Here is a 21,395-nt window from a genome sequence, read left to right as displayed (position 1 = left end):
TACTTTTGTCTAGTTTATTTCAGTTTTGTTTTATTTTCCTCATATACCCAAAAATCCATAAAAATTTGATAAACCGAAAAATTAAAAACTGCTGTCATGGGAGAACCAACAACCTACTTGGAGCTTATGGAATGTTATAATTGTTATAGAGAATCAAGAACTGGTAAAGTAATGAGTGCTATGATAGAAAAATTGAATACAATTGCTAGAATCTTGCTTAGACGCCATGATATAAACTGTTGCTCTCAACAGGATACTAAACATCTTAAATTTCAATGTGGCTTTAGTGAGGAATTTTTTATTAAGAGCTATAATCGGAATTGCTATTTTCATTATGGGTTCGAAGAGGTAGAACAATTTGTCTTATTTATGGGAGCCTCCGAGATAGAATCCTTCATGGTTGAGAATTATGAAACTTGTGCTATTTGTAAGGACCTTAAAGATTATGTCTCTACTATCCTTAATTCTTGCATAGAATGCTACAGTAGGAATCCTTATATCCTTGATTATAAAGAGAGACACATTAATGCACAAGAATGCACTCACAATTTGCGAGGAACCGGTGGAAGAAGAAATTGATGAACACGAAAGCTCATTGGATGAAAAAGAGGAGGAAATTGATGAACCTGAAAGCTCATTGGATGAAAAAGAAGAGGAGAGCGACGAACAAAAGGGGGAAGAATGGATTAGCTACCCATGCCAACCTTCTAATGAGAGTAACTCTTTATCTCTTACACTATTTGATTGTCCTCCATGCTTACCGAAAGAGGTTGAATGTTATGTTCCTGTGGATTCTCTTGAAATATTCCCTATGAGTAAAACTTGTGAGAATAATTATGCTACTGTTATTTATGATAATCCATGCTACTTTGATAAATCTTATGATAATGCTTTGTTTGTGCCTGATGTCGAAATGCATGGTACTAAAGAATTTTGCTTAGCAAATGTTTATGATAAAGCTCTAGATGATGGTCCTATGTTACTTGATACTATTAATTGTACTACTAATGAAAATGGGATTGGAGAGTCCTTGACTTATTCTATGAGTCCCATATCTCTTGAGATTGATCAACTATCTTGTTATAATATTAATAAAAGTAAGTTTGAAAGTTTTTATTCCACTATTCTTGAACTTGATAAAAATTATGTGTTTGGAAATCATGAGAAGCATGCTGCATGTGATAGTTATATTGTTGAGTTTGTTCATGAAGCTACTGAAAATTATTATGAGAGAGGAAAATATGGTAGTAGAAATTTTCATGGTACTAATACACCTCTCTATATGCTGAAATTGTTGAAGTTACACTTGTTCTATCTTCTTATGCTTGTCACTTTGTTCTTCATGAATTTATTTGTGTACAAGATTTCTTTGCATAGGAAGCATGTTAGACTTAAATGTGTTTTGGATTTGCCTCTTGATGCTCTCTTTTGCTTCAAATACTATTTCTTGCGAGTGCATCATTAAAACTGCTGAGCCCATCTTAATGGCTATAAAGAAAGCAACTTCTTGGGAGATAACCCATGTGTTATTTTGCTACAGTACTTTATTTTATATTTGTGTCTTGGAAGTTGTTTACTACTGTAGCAACCTCTCCTTATCTTAGTTTTGTGTTTTGTTGTGCCAAGTGAAGCCTCTAATCGAAGGTTGATACTAGATTTGGATTTCTGCGCAGAAACAGATTTCTATCTGTCACGAATCTGGGCTGTTTTCTCTGTAGGAAAATCAAAAAAATATGCCAATTTACGTGCGTGTTCCTCAGATATGTACGCAACTTTCATTAGTTTTGAGTTTTCTGATTTGAGCAACGGAAGTATTTTATTAAAATTCGTCTTTACTGGCTGTTCTGTTTTGGCAGATTCTGTCTCTGTTTTTTTGCATTGTCTCTTGTGGACTTTAAGCGAGCTTTTCTAGACATAGAGAGCTGTAGCTAATGTTTTATTGAGTTCTTGCAATGTGCCACTACAGGACCAAGGTGGATTCAAATTTTTTGAGTACTAACCCCTCTAATGAAGTTTATGAGAAGTTTGTTGTGAAGGAAGTTTTCAAGGGTCAAGAGAGCAGGATGATATATGATCAAGAAGAGTGAAAAGTCTAAGCTTGGGGATGCCCCCGTGGTTCATCCCTGCATATTTTAAGAAGATTCAAGCGTCTAAGCTTGGGGATGCCCAAGGCATCCCCTTCTTCATCAACTTATCAGGTTCCTCCCCTGAAACTATATTTTTATTCGGTCACATCATATGTGCTTTACTTGGAGCGTCTGTGTGCTTTTATTTTTGTTTGTGTTTGAATAAATTCGGATCCTAGCAATCCTTGTTTGGGAGAGAGACACGCTCCGCTTTTTCATATGAACACTTGTTCTTCGTTTTACTTTTAATGTTCAATGATAAAAGTTGGAACCTATAGCACTTATTATTATTTGGTTGGAAACAGAAAATGCCTCATAATGTCTTGGATAATTTGACACTTGGCAATTGTTTTGAGCTCTCAAATAGATTAAGTTTTTTTTCATGTGGTTTAAACCTATTAGTGGAGAACTACCGTAAAGCTTGTTGAAATTGGTTTGCATAATTGATCTCTCTTAAGGTCTAGATATTTTCTGGTAAAGTGTTTGAGCAACAAGGAAGACAGTGTAGAGTATTATAATGCTTGCGATATGTTCTTATGTAAGTTTTGCTGTACCGGTTCATACTTGTGTTTGCTTCAAACAACCTTGCTAGCCTAAGCCTTGTATCGAGAGGGAATACTTCTCATGCATCCAAAATCCTTGAGCCAACCACTATGCCAATTGTGTCCACCATACCTACCTACTATGTGGTATTTCCTGCCATTCCAAAGTAAATTGCTTGAGTGCTACCTTTAAACAATTCAAAATGCTTCTCAATTTGTGTTAATGTTTTATAGCTCATGAGGAAGTATGTGGTGTTTATCTTTCATTCTTGTTGGGCAACTTTCACCAATGGACTAGTGGCTTCATCCGCTTATCCAATAATTTTGCAAAAAGAGCTGGCAATGGGATTCCCAGTCCCAAATTAATTAAACTAAATAGACACTCCTCCATGGTATGTGATTGTTGGACGGCACCCGAAGGATTCGGTTAGCCATGGCTTGTGTAAGCAAAGGTTGGGGGGAGTGTCATTACTTCTATAAATGTTCCTAGACTACCCGGCCAACCAGGGCATCCAAAGGGGCAAACCTTCGTTGGTCGTCCGATCGGTGCTGGACAGTAAATTTTGCCTCCCGCAGCGATTGACCACCGTCCATTTTACCTCTTCCTCGTTCACGTTAGCGCTGTGCTGAGAAGTCTATGACATTTGGGGTCTTCTTTGAGTGGGGTCGCGTGGCAGAGGCAAGAGGGCTCGTGCTGTGAGTCTGTCATTTCTCTTGCCTAAGCTGAAAACCTAGACACCACGATTGGCTCCGCTTCCTCCTGTCTTCCCCAATCCGCCGCATTCTCTCCTCCTCCCATTTTGCCCAACTCAGGTCGCCCAGGAGGTCGGAGCACAGTGGACCGCGCATCGACCTCGCCGCTCCTCTTCCGAGCGTTGGAGAAGCATGGTCGGGAGGCAGCGCGGGCGCCGCCGCCTCGTGCCTCGCTCGGGCCGCTGCGTAGAGCGCCAGGAGGCCATGGTAGCCACCGGTCGCGGGCATCAGGCCGTGGCCGCATCAGCCGCCGCCCCAGCGGTCTTCTCTCTCTCCCCACAGGGTGGTCGCCCTCTCTAGTGCGTCGGAGCGCCGGATCGGTCGATGTGAATCAATGGTGAGCCAAGGTGAGCGAATCTTTCCACGCCGGCTACGTCCTCCTCCTCCTACATCTACAGCGACGCCGGTAACCAACACCTCCTCTTCTCCCTTCTTCCACCCTCCCTGGATTTCCGCCTCTAATTTAATTTGGATTTCGCAGCTAGGGTTGGGTGTCCCTTCTTCTTGTCCTCTACGACCTTGGGTTGCAAGGAGCCAACCCGGGGAGGACTCGAGGCTCAGTGGCGTTCCTTACGGCCGTCCGGGATCCCCTCTCCTTCTTCTTTTAATCCATCTGGTTGAGTTTGTTTTCCACTTTTAGCCATTGAACAATCTTTGCTGCTGGAGATGAGATCCATATCTAATTGAAAGATATTTGCTGCTGGAGATGAGATCCACATCTAATTGAACGATCTTTTGCTGCAGGAGATGAGATCCACATCTAATTTTATAGAAATCACGGTTCGAGCTGCTCTGGAAAGGTCTCAACTCAGCTGCGCTTCTTCCTTGCTCAGGTATACTTCGCTCTCTGTTTTCCTTGTATGAGTGTGTTCATTTTGTTCGCATTATCCTAGCTAGCTCTACCTTTTTTTTCTGCAGGCGTTTGTTGATTTCTCTGAATATTGGTTGGACATTGCCCATGTAGCACTCACCCAAGTGTGTACTATGCTAATATCTACCACGGTATAACTCATCTTCATGATGTACCATTACTTTTATAGTTTCAGTGCTGATTATTATTTCCTTACCTTACAATGCCATATTTGTAGCAGTAATTAATGTTTTTCTAGCTATATTTTTCACTGTTGTTGGAATTATCTTGCTCTAATGGCAGACATGACGGGCGGGAGTCCCGGAAGAGGGTGACGGATGGCCACAGTAGCTCGCAGCAGGACGACGATGCATGAGGGCGCACGGAGCAGGGTGGCGCTCGCCTTGAGGAGCTCGTCCATGATCCAATACCCAGACGATGGAAAGGTCTATGCATGGTGAGCTGCTAAAAAAAGGATTGGTTCCCCTATGGTGATGTTGATCACTTCCTCTGAATGATGTTGATATAGGTCTTTTTGGTCATGTCGAACCCTTCTGTTGGATATGGAGGACGACAAGCAACTATCTTCTTGGCCTTCTTGTGGTTTATTGAATAGCAGCGTCACTGCATCGAGTGACCGCCATTACCTCCGTCATGAACTTGGATTGGCAGCTGGTCATACTCTATTTGAGGTGAGAATGTTGACATCTAATATCATAGTAATTTTCAAATCTGTACCAATAATACTTAGGCAATACAATGATTACTAATTTTTTCCCTTTTTACATTTGTTATGTGTATTCTGACTTCTTTATTTTGCTGATGTAGTTCAAATATTCTGCTTATGATGCAGTGAGATAATATGCCAGGTTTGCCTCTTCATAGTTCACTCCCTTTGCTACTTCTATATGCAAGGTGTATTTGGACTATATACAAATGATAACTTATGTTTTATGTTGTAGTACAAAATTTGTAGTAAAAGCAAATATATGATTTTATGCGTGTCCTCTGTAGGTACCCTTCCTGTCGCCGCTGCGCCAGAATGACACTACCTCCACCAAGGTATAAGAGCCTGCACTCATGCTGCTAACGTGTGATTTATCTTACTCGTCAAGCTTTGTATTCTGTGATTATATTGCTCAGGTTATGTTTACGTATTCCGTCGCCTTCGTCGGTCTGAGCTGGTTTTAGATTATTGGTTGTTTGGCTACCTGCTAAGGATATATATATGTTTTCGCGGTGCAAAATATATGAGATGAAAGGTTGTAGAAGTAGGACATTCATTAAATTTTGAAGTGTTATATTTAGTCTGGTATACTTAGATGAGTAACAAAGTTTTATTTCCTCACCATGGACAGATAATGTTAAGCACATCGCAGTAACCACAGAATGGACCTCAGTCCTTCAATACAAAAGAATAGTTTGTGGAGTAAATACTTAGTAATTTGCGAACATTCCCTGCAATATTGTGTCCTTGCTTAAAGAAATGTGCATCTCAGGAACATATTGAAATTGAAGTTGTTTTAGCCTTGTCCTTGCAACATTTTGTCCTTATGACTATTTACTCTATGAGTTTCAGGTTCATTATATTGATTGATTTAGCCTTTGGTATCTGATGCATCTTGTTTTTCAACGTCTTTGATTTTTGCAGCAGCAAGTCATGCATGTGCGTGCAGTTCACACGCAAGAAATTCCAACCAGTGAGTATGAAGCTTTAGATTTCAGACACCCAGTTGCTACTACTATCTAGAGGTTTTGCATATGCATGCAGTTCACATGCAAGAAATTCCAACCGGTGAGTATGAAGCTCTAGATTTCGGACACCCAGCTACTTGCTGCTACTACTAACTAGAATAACAACTGAAGCTACTATTTAGCAAGCTGATTTGTGTAAAACAAATCTCATTTGGAGTTATTTATATATGTGATGTGTAAAGCTTGACTATATGGATGAATTAATGTGCTATTTATTTTAATGTGCCCTTTATTTATATGGTTCGAAAACCAAATGGTTGATTCAATGGTGTAGTTGGTAGACACATCGCTGATGTGTGTAATTTTGCGTCACGGTTAATTTTGGCTGATGATAATATTACTATGATGCAGGCAGTACCTGGAAGTGTTACGCGTTTGTGAATCGGCCGTGAGGTCTTCCTTAGGTACCCCTGCATTACTACCTTATCAACTGGTGTTAGGTCATGTTCGGAAACTCTACGAGCCACTACGAGTTTGGTTATCCGTGAGATTCCACAGACATCGACAACAACCATCTGTAGGTATGATTATCCCACTCACCTCTCTTCTCCTCTATTCCATCATGCTTGTCTTTTTTCACGGGTGGAGGTGGTTGTCTAATTTTATAATCATGTCTTAATGCCCTTCGGTTTGTTTTCTGTCAGTTTAGGATCGACTTCTTCCTCTCCTCCTAGGAATGGCTCTCTCTGTTTGGTGGAATAGGAAGGGAGCAAGTAGGAAACTGTGAAAATAATTCAGGTCTGATCCTCCACATCAAGCACCAGGCAACAAGGTACATCGTCACATTTCCTCTCTTACGTATTGATAATGAACACATATGTTTTCTTCTTGATGTGACAATTTTTGCATCACCCACAAATTACATATATTTGCCTCATTCTTTGAAACCAGCAACAAAGTTTAAATGTCTTCCAGTTCTAGGCTAATAATGAAGCCCCTGGCTGTTTGTTTATTTTGTGCGTTATTTGTTTTTGTGCCAGGTCACGAGGATCCTACTACAGAACTATTCATGTCCCTGATACGCTAATGGTAACTATTAGTTCTCCATGTAACTGTACCATCTGCTAGCATCTCCCTGGACCTTGTGACGATAGAAATCTCCACCGTCCCCACCATGAGGGCATCAAGCAATCAACTCAGGTCACCTATCTCCTATTCTCCTTACTCCATTCTTAATTCTGATACAGTTCTGCTTGTTCATCACAAACACACATGATTGAAGGTGTATCCATTCATTGTAGTCTGTCAAGTGTAGTTCTAGCAGTAAAGTAGAAGCTGAAAAATAACTTGAACACCCGGCCATGTTTACCTCCACTGCCCCACTGGTTGAACCGTCCAGTTGTAATGCAGGAGAGCAGTTTTTTTTGTTGCCGATGTTATTTCCCTACTCGCATGCTCTTTGCTTTGTCACTTAGAAATTGCAGTGGTAACTTAGTTAAAGAAGACTTGAATTCGTTAGCACTGACAGATGATCATATTATCACTTAGAAAATGTCCGGCATCTTTGCAATTAAGCGTTTTCCATATATCTGATATTTAATAACTTCTAACATGATTTTGTGTGTTATTCATCTTTTCTGATACCAAAACTATCACATACCTGATATTTTATATGCTTATAGGCTTGCAGCAGTTTCCGCTCTCAGGGTTTTATTCCTCCATGTTCTTCTCTTTGTGTGCACCCCTCCCGCAGCTCCATGTTTTTTGCCTGACCATTTGGGATCAGAATTTAGCCACTTCAAACCTTCTGCATCCCTTTTTTCGTGTGATTAATTAGTGTTGCGTAAGATTTAACAAAGCATTCTTGCTGACAATCAATCCTCTATTGCATTCACTCACATATTTGCAATCAAACGAGTATATATGCTTATGATGATGTTGGAGCCTAAGGATATCATGTTTGATAGTGACGACGATGATGTCAGGTCCTACATTGATATTCTCTTAGTGCTGCATTTATACTTAAGCCGCCATTCGGTAGCGACAATTGTTAATTCGAAATAGTGTTAGATATATTTTTCACGAAAGTTCATATGTGGAGCCAACATTTGTGCAATCTACATGTTAATATGGGCGCAGCTCCTAACGCAAGGCTTAGAGTTTTGATGTGTTTACCTTCATTCTCTGCGTCGGTGGCGGCGTGGGCACTCTGCAGCAACGCCCACGGAGGATGGCAGCATTGAGGGCCGCCCGTGGGGAGAAGACGAGGAAGAGGATAATGCAGTTGGGCAGACGAAAATGAGTTTGCTCGATGGATTTGATCCGATGGTCGCGTGCCCGGACGACGCAATGCATGCGATCCGCCGGATGATTAGCAGTGTTTTCCATATATTTATTGGCTATGTTGACAGGGTAGCTTTTGCTCATATGGTGTCAACATAGCACTGCCTTGAATTGGATTTCTTTCATAGTCCCTATCTGGTGCATTGTACATGTATTTTTTTTTCATTTTCGCATTAATTGAGTTGTTGCTTTGAAATTTCTTGAGATTCTTTGTTCCAAAAGAGGGCCCTTATGTTAAGGCCAGTTTGCAGATCGCCTTTTCTTTGCTCACATTGTGCCATGATTTGTCTCCTTACTCCTCTTGCTTGTTCCATTTTTTGCATTCTGCATTTCTCCAGCTTCCCTGATGATTCGGAGTCTCATACTCATGATTCAGGGAGATGGAAGCATCGACAATGCTCTAGCATGTCCTTTACTGGTATGCTATGATACTTACTTACTTTTTCTATTTATATGGGCCACTATGGTAATCGACATTTAGTTATCATCGGTGAATATGGGCCACTATGGTAATCGGCATGTTAAGGAAACATGTAGGCTCTAGCTTTTTCGTTGAGTTGGACATGTCTTTTGAAGTGCTCAAATATCATATATGTTTTCATGGATGTACTTTCTCATTGGCTCATCTGGCTTTTGTCGACACGCTCTCAACTCCTCTAACGATGCGGGTTTTTTGCACGTGGATCTGAAGTTCTTGACGAACACGTCCTCGAAACTTTCCCAGCTGTCGATGGATCCTGGAGCGAGTTTCTTTATCCATGATCGTGCGGCACCACTTAGGTGCACCTGGATGCTTTGCATGGCTGTTGCCCTAGTTCCTCCTGTCAGCTTCACCGTCTCCAGATAGTCGACTAGCCAATCCTCTGGATCTTGAAGGCCGTCGAATTTCTTGAAATTATCGGGTAACTTGAATCCTGAGGGGACTCGCGTTTTTCGGACTCTCCTCGTGAAGCATGGTAAGCCGCACATATCTTCGTCGTTAAGTTCTGGGGATTGCCGATGATCCCTTCTGCTTTGCCGCGCTCTGTCGACTCTTGCTTGTGCTGCTGTGTCTCTTGCTCCACTTGGCCCTTCGAGTCTTGCCGCCGTTGTCGCTGCGGGTCGCGGACTGTTTTGCCTTGCCACTCCTTCGGGAGGCGTTGATATAAGCAATTTGTCCCCATAGCTCCAACTCCTGCTACCGCCATATTGTACAGTGTTTCCCTTGGGTCACCCGGAGGTGGTTTAGATGCAAGGATAAAAGCATGTGTCGCCATATACCCAGCCTCTGGTGTCTTAGGGATGATGTTTCCTCTTGTATCTATCGACATAAAGGACATGTCGAGGTTTTGAACCAAGTGTTCTCTTTCTGCCTCGGGTATGTGTTGCAGCCTTGATCTTGCTCTGTTCCGCGCCTCCCGATGGCTATCACCCGTAGTTCTAGATTGTCGACTTAAATCTGCCCTTCTCTGTTTGGATGCGAAGGCGCCTCCTTTCTCTGTTCAACTCAGCCGTCTGTTTTTCCAATTCTCTGGCAGCTCGTGCGAGCCTATATTGATATGCTTGCAATTCTTCCGGTGTGGCTGTGGTAGCCAGTGGTTCTGTGCCGTTCCTAGCTCTCGCAGCTCTGTCCAACGATGCTTGTGAAAGTTGAACTCTATCTCGCGGCTCTGGCCCGACGTATTTGTTGCCCAAGCCTTGTCGCAGATTGGAGGGATCGACGTATGGATTTCCCAAACTGTCGAAAGCCTCAGATGTCTCCTCTTGACCTTCAATGGCGTAAATCTGATGATACCTTGTACTCAGATCTATGTTGGGTTTGGTGACATCATCGTTGAGATTGATGAAGACCTTGCCCACTGTGAGAGATTTGTCGATGAAGTCATGACTGTCGACATCGCTTGAGCCATCGCTTATATACGAGTCCGCAGATGACTCAAACGATATGTCGTTGAAGATCTTGGCGAGTTTCTCTCTTGCCCTGATACTGACGTAGCGTGTCGCCGAGGTTTCTTCTTCTCCTGACTCGTTTGACGATGCATAGCTTGAAAAATCGGAATCGGCCACTGATGATCCCGACGAAATCGGAATTTCGACACGATACGATCCTTCCTTCTCGACGCGAAAGTGGAACCTTCCGAACGTCATCTCCATGGGCTCCGCCAGATACGCATATGCATCCAAACGGGAGGGTGGGTGAGGAACAAAATCGACAAGACCAGTAGCGATCTGTTTACCTCGATCCATTGTGTTGCTTGCGGTTGACGATGTCGAAGATCTTGAGCGTGCCATCGAGATCAGCTCCTTACGCCTCTAATTCCCACAGACGGCGCCAATTGACAAGGGATTAACTTGTCAATGCCTATGGATTGTAGGCTAGGGTTTAGTTAGAAGTAGAGGGTAAGTAGATCTCGAAGGTTTCAGCCGAAAAGTACTCGACGATTATGAAAACTAGGGTTCGCAGACAATGATTCCATTGATTCTTTGTCCCTCGACTCCCTCTTATATATGAGGTGAAGCCGAGGGATTCGTGCTATACAAGTTTACAGAGTCCGGGACGGTTTCTAACTCATCCCGCCAGATTACAAACAACACTTCCTATTACAACTCTATCTTTCCTTAGTAAATCTTGGACTCCCGAATCTTCTTATTCTTCGGGTATTGGGCCTCCAGTAAACCCCGGGTACCATCTTCGGCAGGCCCATTTGGGATGCCTATGTCACATGGTGTAGTGAAGAATGATTGCATTTTACTTTTTTGTTTCATTAAGTTATGGGTTCATGGAATTAAAAACTGTAGGAGTTTCGTACATAATGGGAAAATTTTCATTTAGTTATGATCTCATGTCAGTTCTTTTTTTTCAAACTACTGATAATAATTAGATTCAGCTTGGTCTCTTGAATCCTGCCAGTACGGCATATAAAGGGTTGTGCCATGGACAGCATATTCACTAGAGCACTTGTATTTACAGATGGATTTATGCATCAACCTTTCTTTGACATGTAGTTTTGATGTTTCTCAATATGACGCCAATTTGTAACGAAACTGCAGAACTGATGACGTATCAACGACATCAATATTCAGAGACTTTAATATTGCCAGTTCAGAAAGCATATCCTTGAGCAAACTGGAGAAAAGAACCTGAGCTTGAGAGGGAAACACCACCATCTCGAAAGCTACCGAAGACCACAGGTTTTGGGAACCACAAGTCAAACAAGCGGAGGAAGCTCCATTATAACCTTCTCAGACAAGGGAAATCGAAATGGGCTGCAAGTTAGGCTAGACCTAGCTCCTATACTTCATTATGTACTATGTATCTGATCTGATCTGTTCGTTGTTCCCTAGATTATTTTTGTAGTACCATGTAGCCAAGTTGAACCTGTAGTGCTATATCTGTTGTTTAACTTAGTGAGAGGCCTATTTCTGCATTTCATATCTTGCTCTGGGAGGTTTTTCTTTTTGCACTTCTTTTCTTCTTTTTGGTGGTGCTTTTTCTACATTATTATTACTTTGCTGGAAGTTGTAAGATTCTGCAACTACCGTGAGCATTACACATTTGTTAATCTGTTTGATATGTCGTGCATTATCGGTGGTGCAATTGTGTTATGTCTGAATTTTCGACTGAATCTCGAGATCTTTGTGAGAACGGAAGCACCAGTCTCAAAAACTGCCGAAGACCACTTGTTGTTGGTGGTCGTGTTCACAGAGCCGGAGTAGCTCATATGCTTGCTCTGTAAGTGATCAGCTATGTGTCTATGTGCTCTGTTTTGTGCCATCTTTTTTCCTTTCTGTTTCCGTATGAGGGATCTATCAGAATGGTTACAATATTATCTCATTTTTTCCCCACTTTTTTTACGTGTGCATACATACATAAACATGGAGCTTACGTGTTGTCTGACCACGAACTCACTTGATTTACCCACTAACCGATTTGCTATATCTTACTTACCTTTCATCTTCAATATCATTGTTGTATTCTTACACTTTCATAGATTAAGATACCATGCAGATATAACTCTACCATTGATTGATAGAGGTCTTAAACTGTTGTACAATTAACATAAATTCGTCTGAGGACGGCTACTAGCATCACGGATGCCAAGTGCGTCTAAGGGGTCGGAAGAGGAAAAGGAGGGCGTACAAGGGGCAGAAGGAGCCGTCGCATGGGAGCAAAGTGAGTAGCCAAAGGAAGGTGGAGGGACCGTCGAGGACATTTTCTCCAACTCACGCCATCTGATACTGCTATAGCTCGCCCGGATGGCCACCCAACCCGAATGCCCTCCCTTCACCGCTACGATGATGGTGGCGGCAAGAAGAGCTAAGCTCCACTCTGAGCCTCCGGTATCAAAATAAGCCAAAACTTATGGTTCAAATTTTGATTAAATTCTGTCATTTGCACGATAGTGCAGCAGATCATACGAGGGGCAGAAGGAGCCGTGGCATGGGAGCAAATGGAGTAGCCAAAGGACGGTGGATGGACCATCGAGAACATTTTCTCCAACTCACACCATCGGATCCAACTCACGCCATCGGATGATGTTATAGCTCGCCTGGATGGCCACCCAACCCGAATGCCCTCCCTTTACCACTATGGTGAAGACAGTGGCAAGAAGAGTAGAGCTCCGCTCCGAGCCTCTGATATTAAAATAAGTCAAAACTTATGGTTCACATTCTGATTGAATTCTGCCATTTGCGCGATAGCGCAACGGGTCATCTAGTCATAATAAAACTAAAATAAAAAGGCACTCCTTCATGGTATGAGATTGTTGGCAGGCACCCGAGGATTCGGTTAGCCATGGTTTGTGAAAGAAAGGTTGGAAGGAGTGCCACCCAAAAATAAAATAAAATGGGAGCCGCTCTTTGAAGGTTTGTCTGGCAAGGGGGTTAGAGTGCCCACTACCATTCGTTGACAACAACAAACACCTCTCAAAACTTTACTTTTATGCTCTCTATATGTTTTCAAAACCAAAGCTCTAGCACAAATATAGCAATCAATGCTTCCTTCTGCGAAAGGCCATTCTTTTACTTTATGTTGAGTCAGTATACCTACTTCCTTCCATCTTAGAAGCAAACACTTGTGTTAACTGTGCATTGATTCTTACATACTTGCATATTTGCATTCATCATATTACTTTGTGTTGACAATTATCCATGAGATATGCATGTTGAAAGTTGAAAGCAACCGCTGAAACTTATATCTTCCTTTGTGTTGCTTCGATGCCTTTACTTTGAATCTATTGCTTTATGAGTTAACTCTTGTGCAATCTTTTGATGCTTGTATTGAAAGTACTATTCATGAAAAGTTTTGCTATATGTTATCTATTTGTTAGCAACTATAGATCATTGCCTTGAGTCACTTCATTCATTTCATATGCTTTGTAATAGTATGATCAAGGTTATGTAAGTAGCATGTCACTACAGAAATTATTCTTTTTATCGTTTACCTACTCGAGGGCGAGCAGGAACTAAGCTTGGGGATGCTGATACGTCTCCAACGTACCTATAATTTCTGATGTTCCATGCTTGTTTTATGACAATACTTACATGTTTTGCTTGCACTTTATAATGTTTTTATGCATTTTCCGGAACTAACCTATTAACAAGATGCCACAGTGCCAGTTCCTGTTTTCTGGTGTTTTTGGTTCCATAAAGGCTGTTCGGGCAATATTCTCGGAATTGGACGAAATCAACGCCAAACCTCCTATTTTTCCCGGAAGGCTCCAGAACACCGAAGAAGAGTCGGAGGAGAGCCAGGGGGCCCCACACCATAGGGCCGCGCGGGCCAGACCCTGGCCGCGCCGGCCTAGGGTGAGGCCACCCTGTCGCCCCTCCTGCGCCGCCTCTTCGCCTATATAACCCCTTTCGACCTAAAAACACAGTACCAATTGACGAAACTCCAGAAAGACTCCAGGGGCGCCGCCGCCATCGCGAAACTCCAATTCGGGGGACAGAATCTCTGTTCCGGCACCCTGCCGGGACGGGGAAGTGCCCCCGGAAGCCATCTCCATCAACGCCACCGCCTCCATCATGCTTCGTGAGTAGTTCCCCCATGGACTACGGGTTCTAGCAGTAGCTAGTCGGTATCATCTCTCCCATGTACTTCAATACAATGATCTTATGAGCTGCCTTACATGATTGAGATTCATCTGATGTAATCGGTGTTGTGTTTGTTGGGATCCGATGGATTGTTACGTTATGATTGTCTATCTACAAAGTTTGTGAAGTTATTGTTGCTGCAATCTTGTTATGCTTAATGCTTGTCACTAGGGCCCGAGTGGCATGATCTTAGATTTAAGCTCTATACTTATTGCTTAGATTGTATCTACAAGTTGCATGCACATGTCTCTGTCCGGAACCAATGGCCCCGAAGTGACAGAAATCGGGACAACCGGAGGGGATGGTAGTGATGTGAGGATCACATGTTTTCACGGAGTGTTAATGCTTTGCTCCGGTGCTCTATTAAAAGGAGTGCCTTAATTTCCAGTAGATTCCCTAGAGGCCCGGCTGCCACCGGCTGGTAGGACAAAAGATGTTGTACAAGTTTCTCATTGCGAGCACGTATGACTATATATGGGAAACATGCCTACATGATTAATAATCTTGATGTTCTGTCTTAATGCTAATTCAATCCTATCAATTGCCCAACTGTAATTTGTTCACCCAACACTTGTTATTGGAGAGTTACCACTAGTGTAGATAGCTGGGAACCCCGGTCCATCTCTCATCATTATATATTCGTTCTACATGTCATTGGAAGTAGTATCAACTATCTTCTGGTGTCATTGCTCTCATATTGCTATTACTGCTTTGTGTTCTTGTTACTCTTTGCTCTCATATTACTGCTACTTTCACATCACCTCTGTTGCTAGTACTTTTCCAGGTGCAGCTGAATTGACAACTCAGTTGTTAAGGCTTATAAGTATTCTTTACCTCCCCTTGTGTCGAATCAATAAATTTGGGTTTTACTTCCCTCGAAGACTATCGCGATCCCCTATACTTGTGGGTCATCAAGTCTCCAGGGGAAACCATGCATAGATCCTCGGATCAGTCAATAGTGGCGCTCTCAGCGTCATACCCTCCTTGGATGCATCATCTAGGAGCTTAATTGTTATGGTTGATTTTCGTCTCCTAGTCCGGGAAGCTCTGGGGGTAACCCAAGATCTGGGTCTACCAGATCGGATGATGGTGGCGTGCGGCATTGTTTCTCCCCCTTGAGGGGATTGTTTTTGGAGCTGATTTTGGTTGAAGGGGCTCTAAGATGGAGCGGTTTGCATCTGCTTCGTCAACGACGGTGATTCTCGGTGGCGTGAGGCAGTGGATTCTTAGTGCCATATATAATATGATGGACTCGCACAGAGCGGGGGCGATGTCTGGTGTCATGGTGGTGTCGTCGGTAGGAACGACGAAGCCTATGTGGATATTAACCATGAAGATTGTCGGTGGTTTGCGGAAACGGTTTTTTTAGTGTGGACATGATGTGCTCGCTAAGAGTCTACTAAACCAGATGAGCGCTATCGTTTCGTCTAGAGGGCGTCTCGTGGTATGCATTGTTCCTGATTGCTAGCTAGTGGATGTATATCGTTGTTTTGAGCGCACATGGCCAAGTTGAAATGATTTTCACCCATTGTCGAATTTGTAGGGTTGTATAGAGGCTTCGGATTTTTCATGTATGCCCGCTGTCTGTTTTCTATTGAATAAAATAATAAAGAAAGCCAAATGCATTTTTTCCTCCATTTCAAAAAAAAACTATGGCTGATGTTTTGTCTAGGACCGTAGCCTATGAAATTCTCTAAGTTGGGTTACCACTCGATTAAAAAAAACCCTCTGATGGCTGATATTTTTTTGTATATAGTTGCTCAAACTTCAAAAAGTTTGACTTTAACTGAAAACTATATGCATCCTAATTTGCGGCGGAGGGAGTATATTCATTAAAACTCTTTGCAATAAATTACCCTTAAAGTCACTCGTTTGAGCAAAAAATAAATTACAGTCACTAGTTTGTTCAAGGTTTGCCAAAGAGTTACTGGTTTATGCGATTTTGTCAACTAATAGTGATAAGCTGATGTTTTGTGTAGGACGTAGCCTATGATATTCTCCAAGTTGGGTTACTACTCTATTCGTTCATTGAAGTTGTTTAGGCCAGCTAATGCCCGCCGCAGTTGGGCTAAACAGAAAGAAACGACGATCGTAAAGTCATGTTGAATCATTCGGGACAACGACAGAACTCTGTCAGTTCAGTGGCATCCTCGAACACTGAATCTGAATGTACAGTTCCTCTGTACCTCTCCCTTAGCTGTCTGCACTGTCAGTTCCCAAACAGGAAAGACGAATTAGTTAACAATTTCTCGATCCGCCACGAACGATTAAAGAAGAACAGAACCATGCGAATCACAGATCATTCCCCAATCCATCGATCCTCACATGAGGCAGATCGAATAACCAGCTGCTAATTACCAGGCTACTACCAAGCTACTGATACTAAAGTAATGGAGTACACAGGTGGGTCGGTCGATCGAGCTATCGAGCTGTGCTTGACTGTGACACTCGCACGTACTCGATCCCTGCAACAGCATCCACCTCCAATGGGGCCTGGGTTTGACTTCTGTCACAGCCCGATGACGTTCCGGGAGGTGGTTACGCCGCCGTCGACGACGAGGTTGTGCCCGGAGATGTACCTCGACTCGTCGCTGGCCAGGAACAGCGCCGCCTCCGCGATGTCACCTGCTCGCAGCGTCGCGCCCTTGAGGGTCGCCAGGCCACGCACCATCTCCTCCGTCTTCTCCACCTCCTCCTCGCTCGGTGGCGCAGGTGCGATCCCGTCTGCCTCCTCGTCGTCGCAGGAAACTGGAGACCAGCACTAGTTGCACCATACTACGACTACACCTACCTTTATATAGACTACTAGCTACTCTACAATATTTGGCGATCCGACTCAGCACAACCTCATCGACATCGCCGCCGAGGATGGCCTCGGGCCAGTCCGGTTCACCGGGGTCAACTCTCAACCACTATAGCGATGTGACAGAGGGGAGGGGGAAGAGATTTTTCCGGTGATGTGTCCAATTGGTCACGCACATCATTCTCGGCGTTATTGTAGAATGATAGAGAGGGATATGCGAAATATGATGGATGTGTTATTGAGCCTCATGGGCGAATATATAAATTGGTACAAGACTTGGAGGCTAAGATGGCTCTCCTAGAAATAAGGTAGGAGACGGATTGATGCACACGAAATATATCTCTAACAGTTATGACTCATTTGGACTATGCTGCAACACTCTCCCTACTCTTTTTTTTTACTCAGTTTCATCATGGGTAATATGTAATGAACCTCCTCGAAATAGGCTTTCGCCCCGCTATATTAATATAGCAACCAAGATACAACAAGTTTGCTCGGACCGCAGCACAACCAAGCCCAAACAAAAAACACAAAGAAAGATAAGAGAAATAAATGCCGACTACGGCTGAACGACGAACACGAAGACAACTCGCAACCGCTGCGCCCTCCGGAAAAGTACCACCACGCTCCTCGCAATCCGAATCGCCGCATACAAAGCAACACCTTCAACAAGGAAAACGACGACTACGCCGCTGCTGCCCGGACAAGTCCTAGGGTTTCCCCTGGTACGCGGGGGTGATGGGGCAAAGATACACGCGACACCCTTCAGGAAGGAAAGGCGGCACCCACAGGCGTCGCCGCGTCGCTGTCGGACATGCCGACAAGGATTTCTCCCGACCCATACCGCCACCACCCCGAACAATCCGAACTGCTCCACCCCACCTGCCGTCAACCAACGTACGCCACCACGGTCTTGAAGTCATCCTCGCCGTCGCTCAAAAGTCGCCAACACGAGGCCTAGAAGCAGACAAGGCGGGCGCAAGGTCGGGGATAGCAAGAAGACAACCACGCGGGAGGGAACAACCTCCACCGCCCAAAGCGTGATGGTCGACCGGACGTAGCGGCAATACCAAGCCAGGCCCAAACTGGCCCGACAAAGTTCTCGCCGCCACGCGCAATCGGCCGGTTGTGCGCCACCGTCGCCAACCGGTGCCACCACCCCTTCTCGCTACTAGGGGAACCGGCGTCGAGCTAGGGGCCGGAGGCCCGCCCCAACCAGATCGGGCCCGGATGGGCCCGGATCTGGGTAGAGGGCGCCGCCACACCGCCGCCGGCCAACCACCGCCAGCGCCGCCCTGTAACGGCAGCGCCGCCGCGCCGCCGCCTCCCAGCCAACCTGCGGAAATCACGCCGCCAGTCGACCGCCGCCGGCCGAATCGCACCGCCGCCATCAAGGAGCCGCCCGCGCCCTCCGTGCGACGGGAGCTATGCAGCCTCACGCCGCCATGGAGGACTGCGCGCGGACAACGCCGGCGTGCTCGACGCGACGGCGGCACGGGAGAGAGCAGTGAGGGAGCTGCAGAGGGGAGGGCTAGGGATTCGCCTGCCGCCGCGGGGGGCGAGCGAAGCGCCGACGTTTTTTTTTTTTTTTTTTTTTTGGTAATATGTAATGAACTAATGAGCGAAAATTCCACAAGCCAATAACTCTTGAGTCATGAAGTTGCACAAACCAGTGACTCTAATTTATTTTTCGCAAAGTGACAATAGAGGCAATTTGTTGCAAAGAGTAGTAATGAACCTCGTTGAACAGTGCATCCGATAATTTGGGCCCACCTTATGGGTTGACCTGGGATGTATATCTTGTGCATGGTGCAAAAATCGGGTGCATCAAACAACAACCGGAACCATTTTCCCCGTTACCCTTGCCTCCTAGACCGCATGGAGATGACGGTCGGGCATTTGTGGTCACCGTTGGTTCATTAGAGCCGTTAAAATGATTTGAGCAAAAATAATTTACATTCGCTCGTTTGTGCAACTTTTGGCGAAGAGTTACTGGTTTATGCAATTTTGTCAACTAATGACGTAGGCTATGATATTCTCTAAGTTGGGTTACTTGTTGAATCGTTCATTGAAGTTGTTTAGGCCAGCTAATGCCCGCCGCAATTGGGCTAAACAGAAAGAAACGACGATCGTAAAGTCATGTTGAATCATTCGGGACAACGACAGAACTCTGTCAGTTCAGTGGCATCCTCGAACACTGAATCTGAATGTACAGTTCCTCTGCACCTCTCACTTAGCTGTCTGTACTGTCAGTTCCCAAACAGGAAAGACGAATTAGTTAACAATTTCTCGATCTGCCACGAACGATTAAATAAGAACAGAACCATGCGAATCACAGATCATTCCCCTAATCCATCGATCCTCACATGAGGCAGATCGAATAACCAGCTGCTAATTACCAGGCTACTAGTACCAAGCTACTGATACTAAAGTAATGGAGTACACAGGTGGGTCGGTCGATCGCTGTGACACCCGCACGTACTCGGTCCCTGCAACAGCATCCACCTCCAATGGGGCTTCGGTTTGACTTCTGTCACAGCCCGATGACGTTCCGGGAGGTGGTTACGCCGCCGTCGACGACGAGGTTGTGCCCGGAGATGTACCTGGACTCGTCGCTGGCCAGGAACAGCGCCGCCTCCGCGATGTCCCCGGCTCGCAGCGTCGCGCCCTTGAGCGTCGCCAGGCCACGCACCATCTCCTCCGTCTTCTCCACCTCCTGCTCGCTCGGCGGCGCAGGTGCGATCCCGTCTGCCTCCTCGTCGTCGTCATGGCTGCGGTGGCGCCACGCGTTGACCAGCATCGGCGTGGCCACCCCGAAGGGGGACACGCAGTTCACGCGGATGCCGTGCTCCCCGAGCTCGCAGGCGGCGTTCTTGGTCAGCCCCACCAGCGCGTGCTTGGACGCCGTGTACGCGTGCGGGCCCATCCCGCCCATCACGCCGGCGACGCTGGTCACGGACACGATGCTCCCCCCGCCGCCGCCGCCGCGCCGCTGCAGCATGGCCCGCGCCGCGTGCTTCATGCCGAGCGCCGCGCCCAGCGTGTTGACGCGCAGCACGCGGTCGAACTCGGCGGCGTCCAGCGATGCTATGCCACCGCTTTTGGTGCAGCCGTTGGCGGCCGGCGGGTCCTGCCGGCCTAGCACGCCGGCGTTGTTGCAGAGCACGTCGAGCCGCCCGTACCGCTCGACGCAGCACCCGACGGCGCGCTCCACGTCGGCCTCCTCCGACACGTCGCAGTGCACGTAGCTGCAGCAGGCGCCGCCCAGGCCCAGCGCGGCCGCCAGCGCCTCCCCGGCCGCGTCGTCGATGTCCGCGACCACCACGCGCGCGCCGTGCCGGACGAACGCGCGCACGATCGCCTCCCCGATCCCGCGCGCGCCGCCGGTCACGATGGCCACCTTCCCCTCCAGCCTCCGCCAGGGCACGGCGGCGGCATTGCCGTTGTTGGTGGCGGCGGCCGCGGTGGCGCCGAGGGGGACGATGCCGCCGGCCTGGTGGGTCCTGTCGAGCATGAACTCGATGGCGGTCATGGCTGGAGTTCTAGGTCGGAGGAGTGGTGTTGGCTGGTGTTCGATCGGTGGAGTGGCCGGGCCGGGCAGCACGTAGTTATATAGGAGGCCGGGAGCCCTGACACGCGCGCGGGCTCGTCCCCAGTGACAGTGAGTAGTGTACGTACGTACAAGCTGATCTAGTAACGGACGGACGGATTACATTGGCGCGGCGTCGTCGTCTTCCTCGGCGCGGACGGCGTGTGGACACACAGACGTCCGCCGCTTCGTCGCCAACCGACGGACGGACATGGCTGGATGCAACCGTGTTCTGGTATGGTTCTCGTTTGACTCTCATCTCTCGAGGGAGAAGCCATGTGATGTCACAGAGACGTCACAGCCGATGCCTCGGCGGTGCCATCTGGCACGCATGCCAGGCAGGGTCAAACGGTGCCTCAACGTTCACACACTATGTGATCCTGGTCAAATTTATGTTATTCACTGTTGATATTTGACCAATATTTTTTAATTAATTAATATGCACTCCACCCGTTTCTCTGTGTACAATGCACTGATGGTGCAAATCCAATCTTTCATATATATAGTGCTTTAACTCATATAAATATCGCCGTTCCTCAAAATAATCTGGATATATTGGTATTTTAGAGCATAGATTTATACGAATCTAGATAAATCTATAACATCTAATTCAGGACAG

General features: G+C 45.7%; 1 protein-coding gene and 2 long non-coding RNA genes across 3 annotated transcripts; 2 read left to right on the top strand and 1 right to left on the bottom strand.

Annotated features, from left to right (window-relative positions):
• Positions 1-3,791: 3,791 nt before the first annotated feature.
• LOC139835129 (uncharacterized) lies at positions 3,792-4,424 on the top strand. Its single transcript, XR_011750840.1, has 4 exons — positions 3,792-3,827; positions 3,903-4,037; positions 4,166-4,254; positions 4,340-4,424. It is a non-coding gene; the product is annotated as an uncharacterized lncRNA (long non-coding RNA).
• A 181-nt stretch (positions 4,425-4,605) lies between these two features.
• LOC127329788 (uncharacterized) lies at positions 4,606-6,124 on the top strand. The gene is made up of 5 exons (XR_011750839.1): positions 4,606-4,728; positions 4,801-4,963; positions 5,100-5,140; positions 5,286-5,333; positions 5,923-6,124. It is a non-coding gene; the product is annotated as an uncharacterized lncRNA (long non-coding RNA).
• A 13,273-nt stretch (positions 6,125-19,397) lies between these two features.
• LOC127331378 (sex determination protein tasselseed-2-like) lies at positions 19,398-20,846 on the bottom strand. Its single transcript, XM_051357513.2, has one exon. It carries the CDS (start codon positions 20,717-20,719, stop codon positions 19,721-19,723), a length of 999 nt encoding a protein of 332 aa, XP_051213473.1. The 5' UTR covers positions 20,720-20,846; the 3' UTR covers positions 19,398-19,720.
• Positions 20,847-21,395: the final 549 nt, after the last annotated feature.

Source organism: Lolium perenne, chromosome 2 (assembly GCF_019359855.2).
Source record: "Lolium perenne isolate Kyuss_39 chromosome 2, Kyuss_2.0, whole genome shotgun sequence".
Lineage (NCBI taxonomy): Eukaryota > Viridiplantae > Streptophyta > Magnoliopsida > Poales > Poaceae > Lolium > Lolium perenne.
This window is presented reverse-complemented; position numbering and strand designations above follow the sequence as displayed.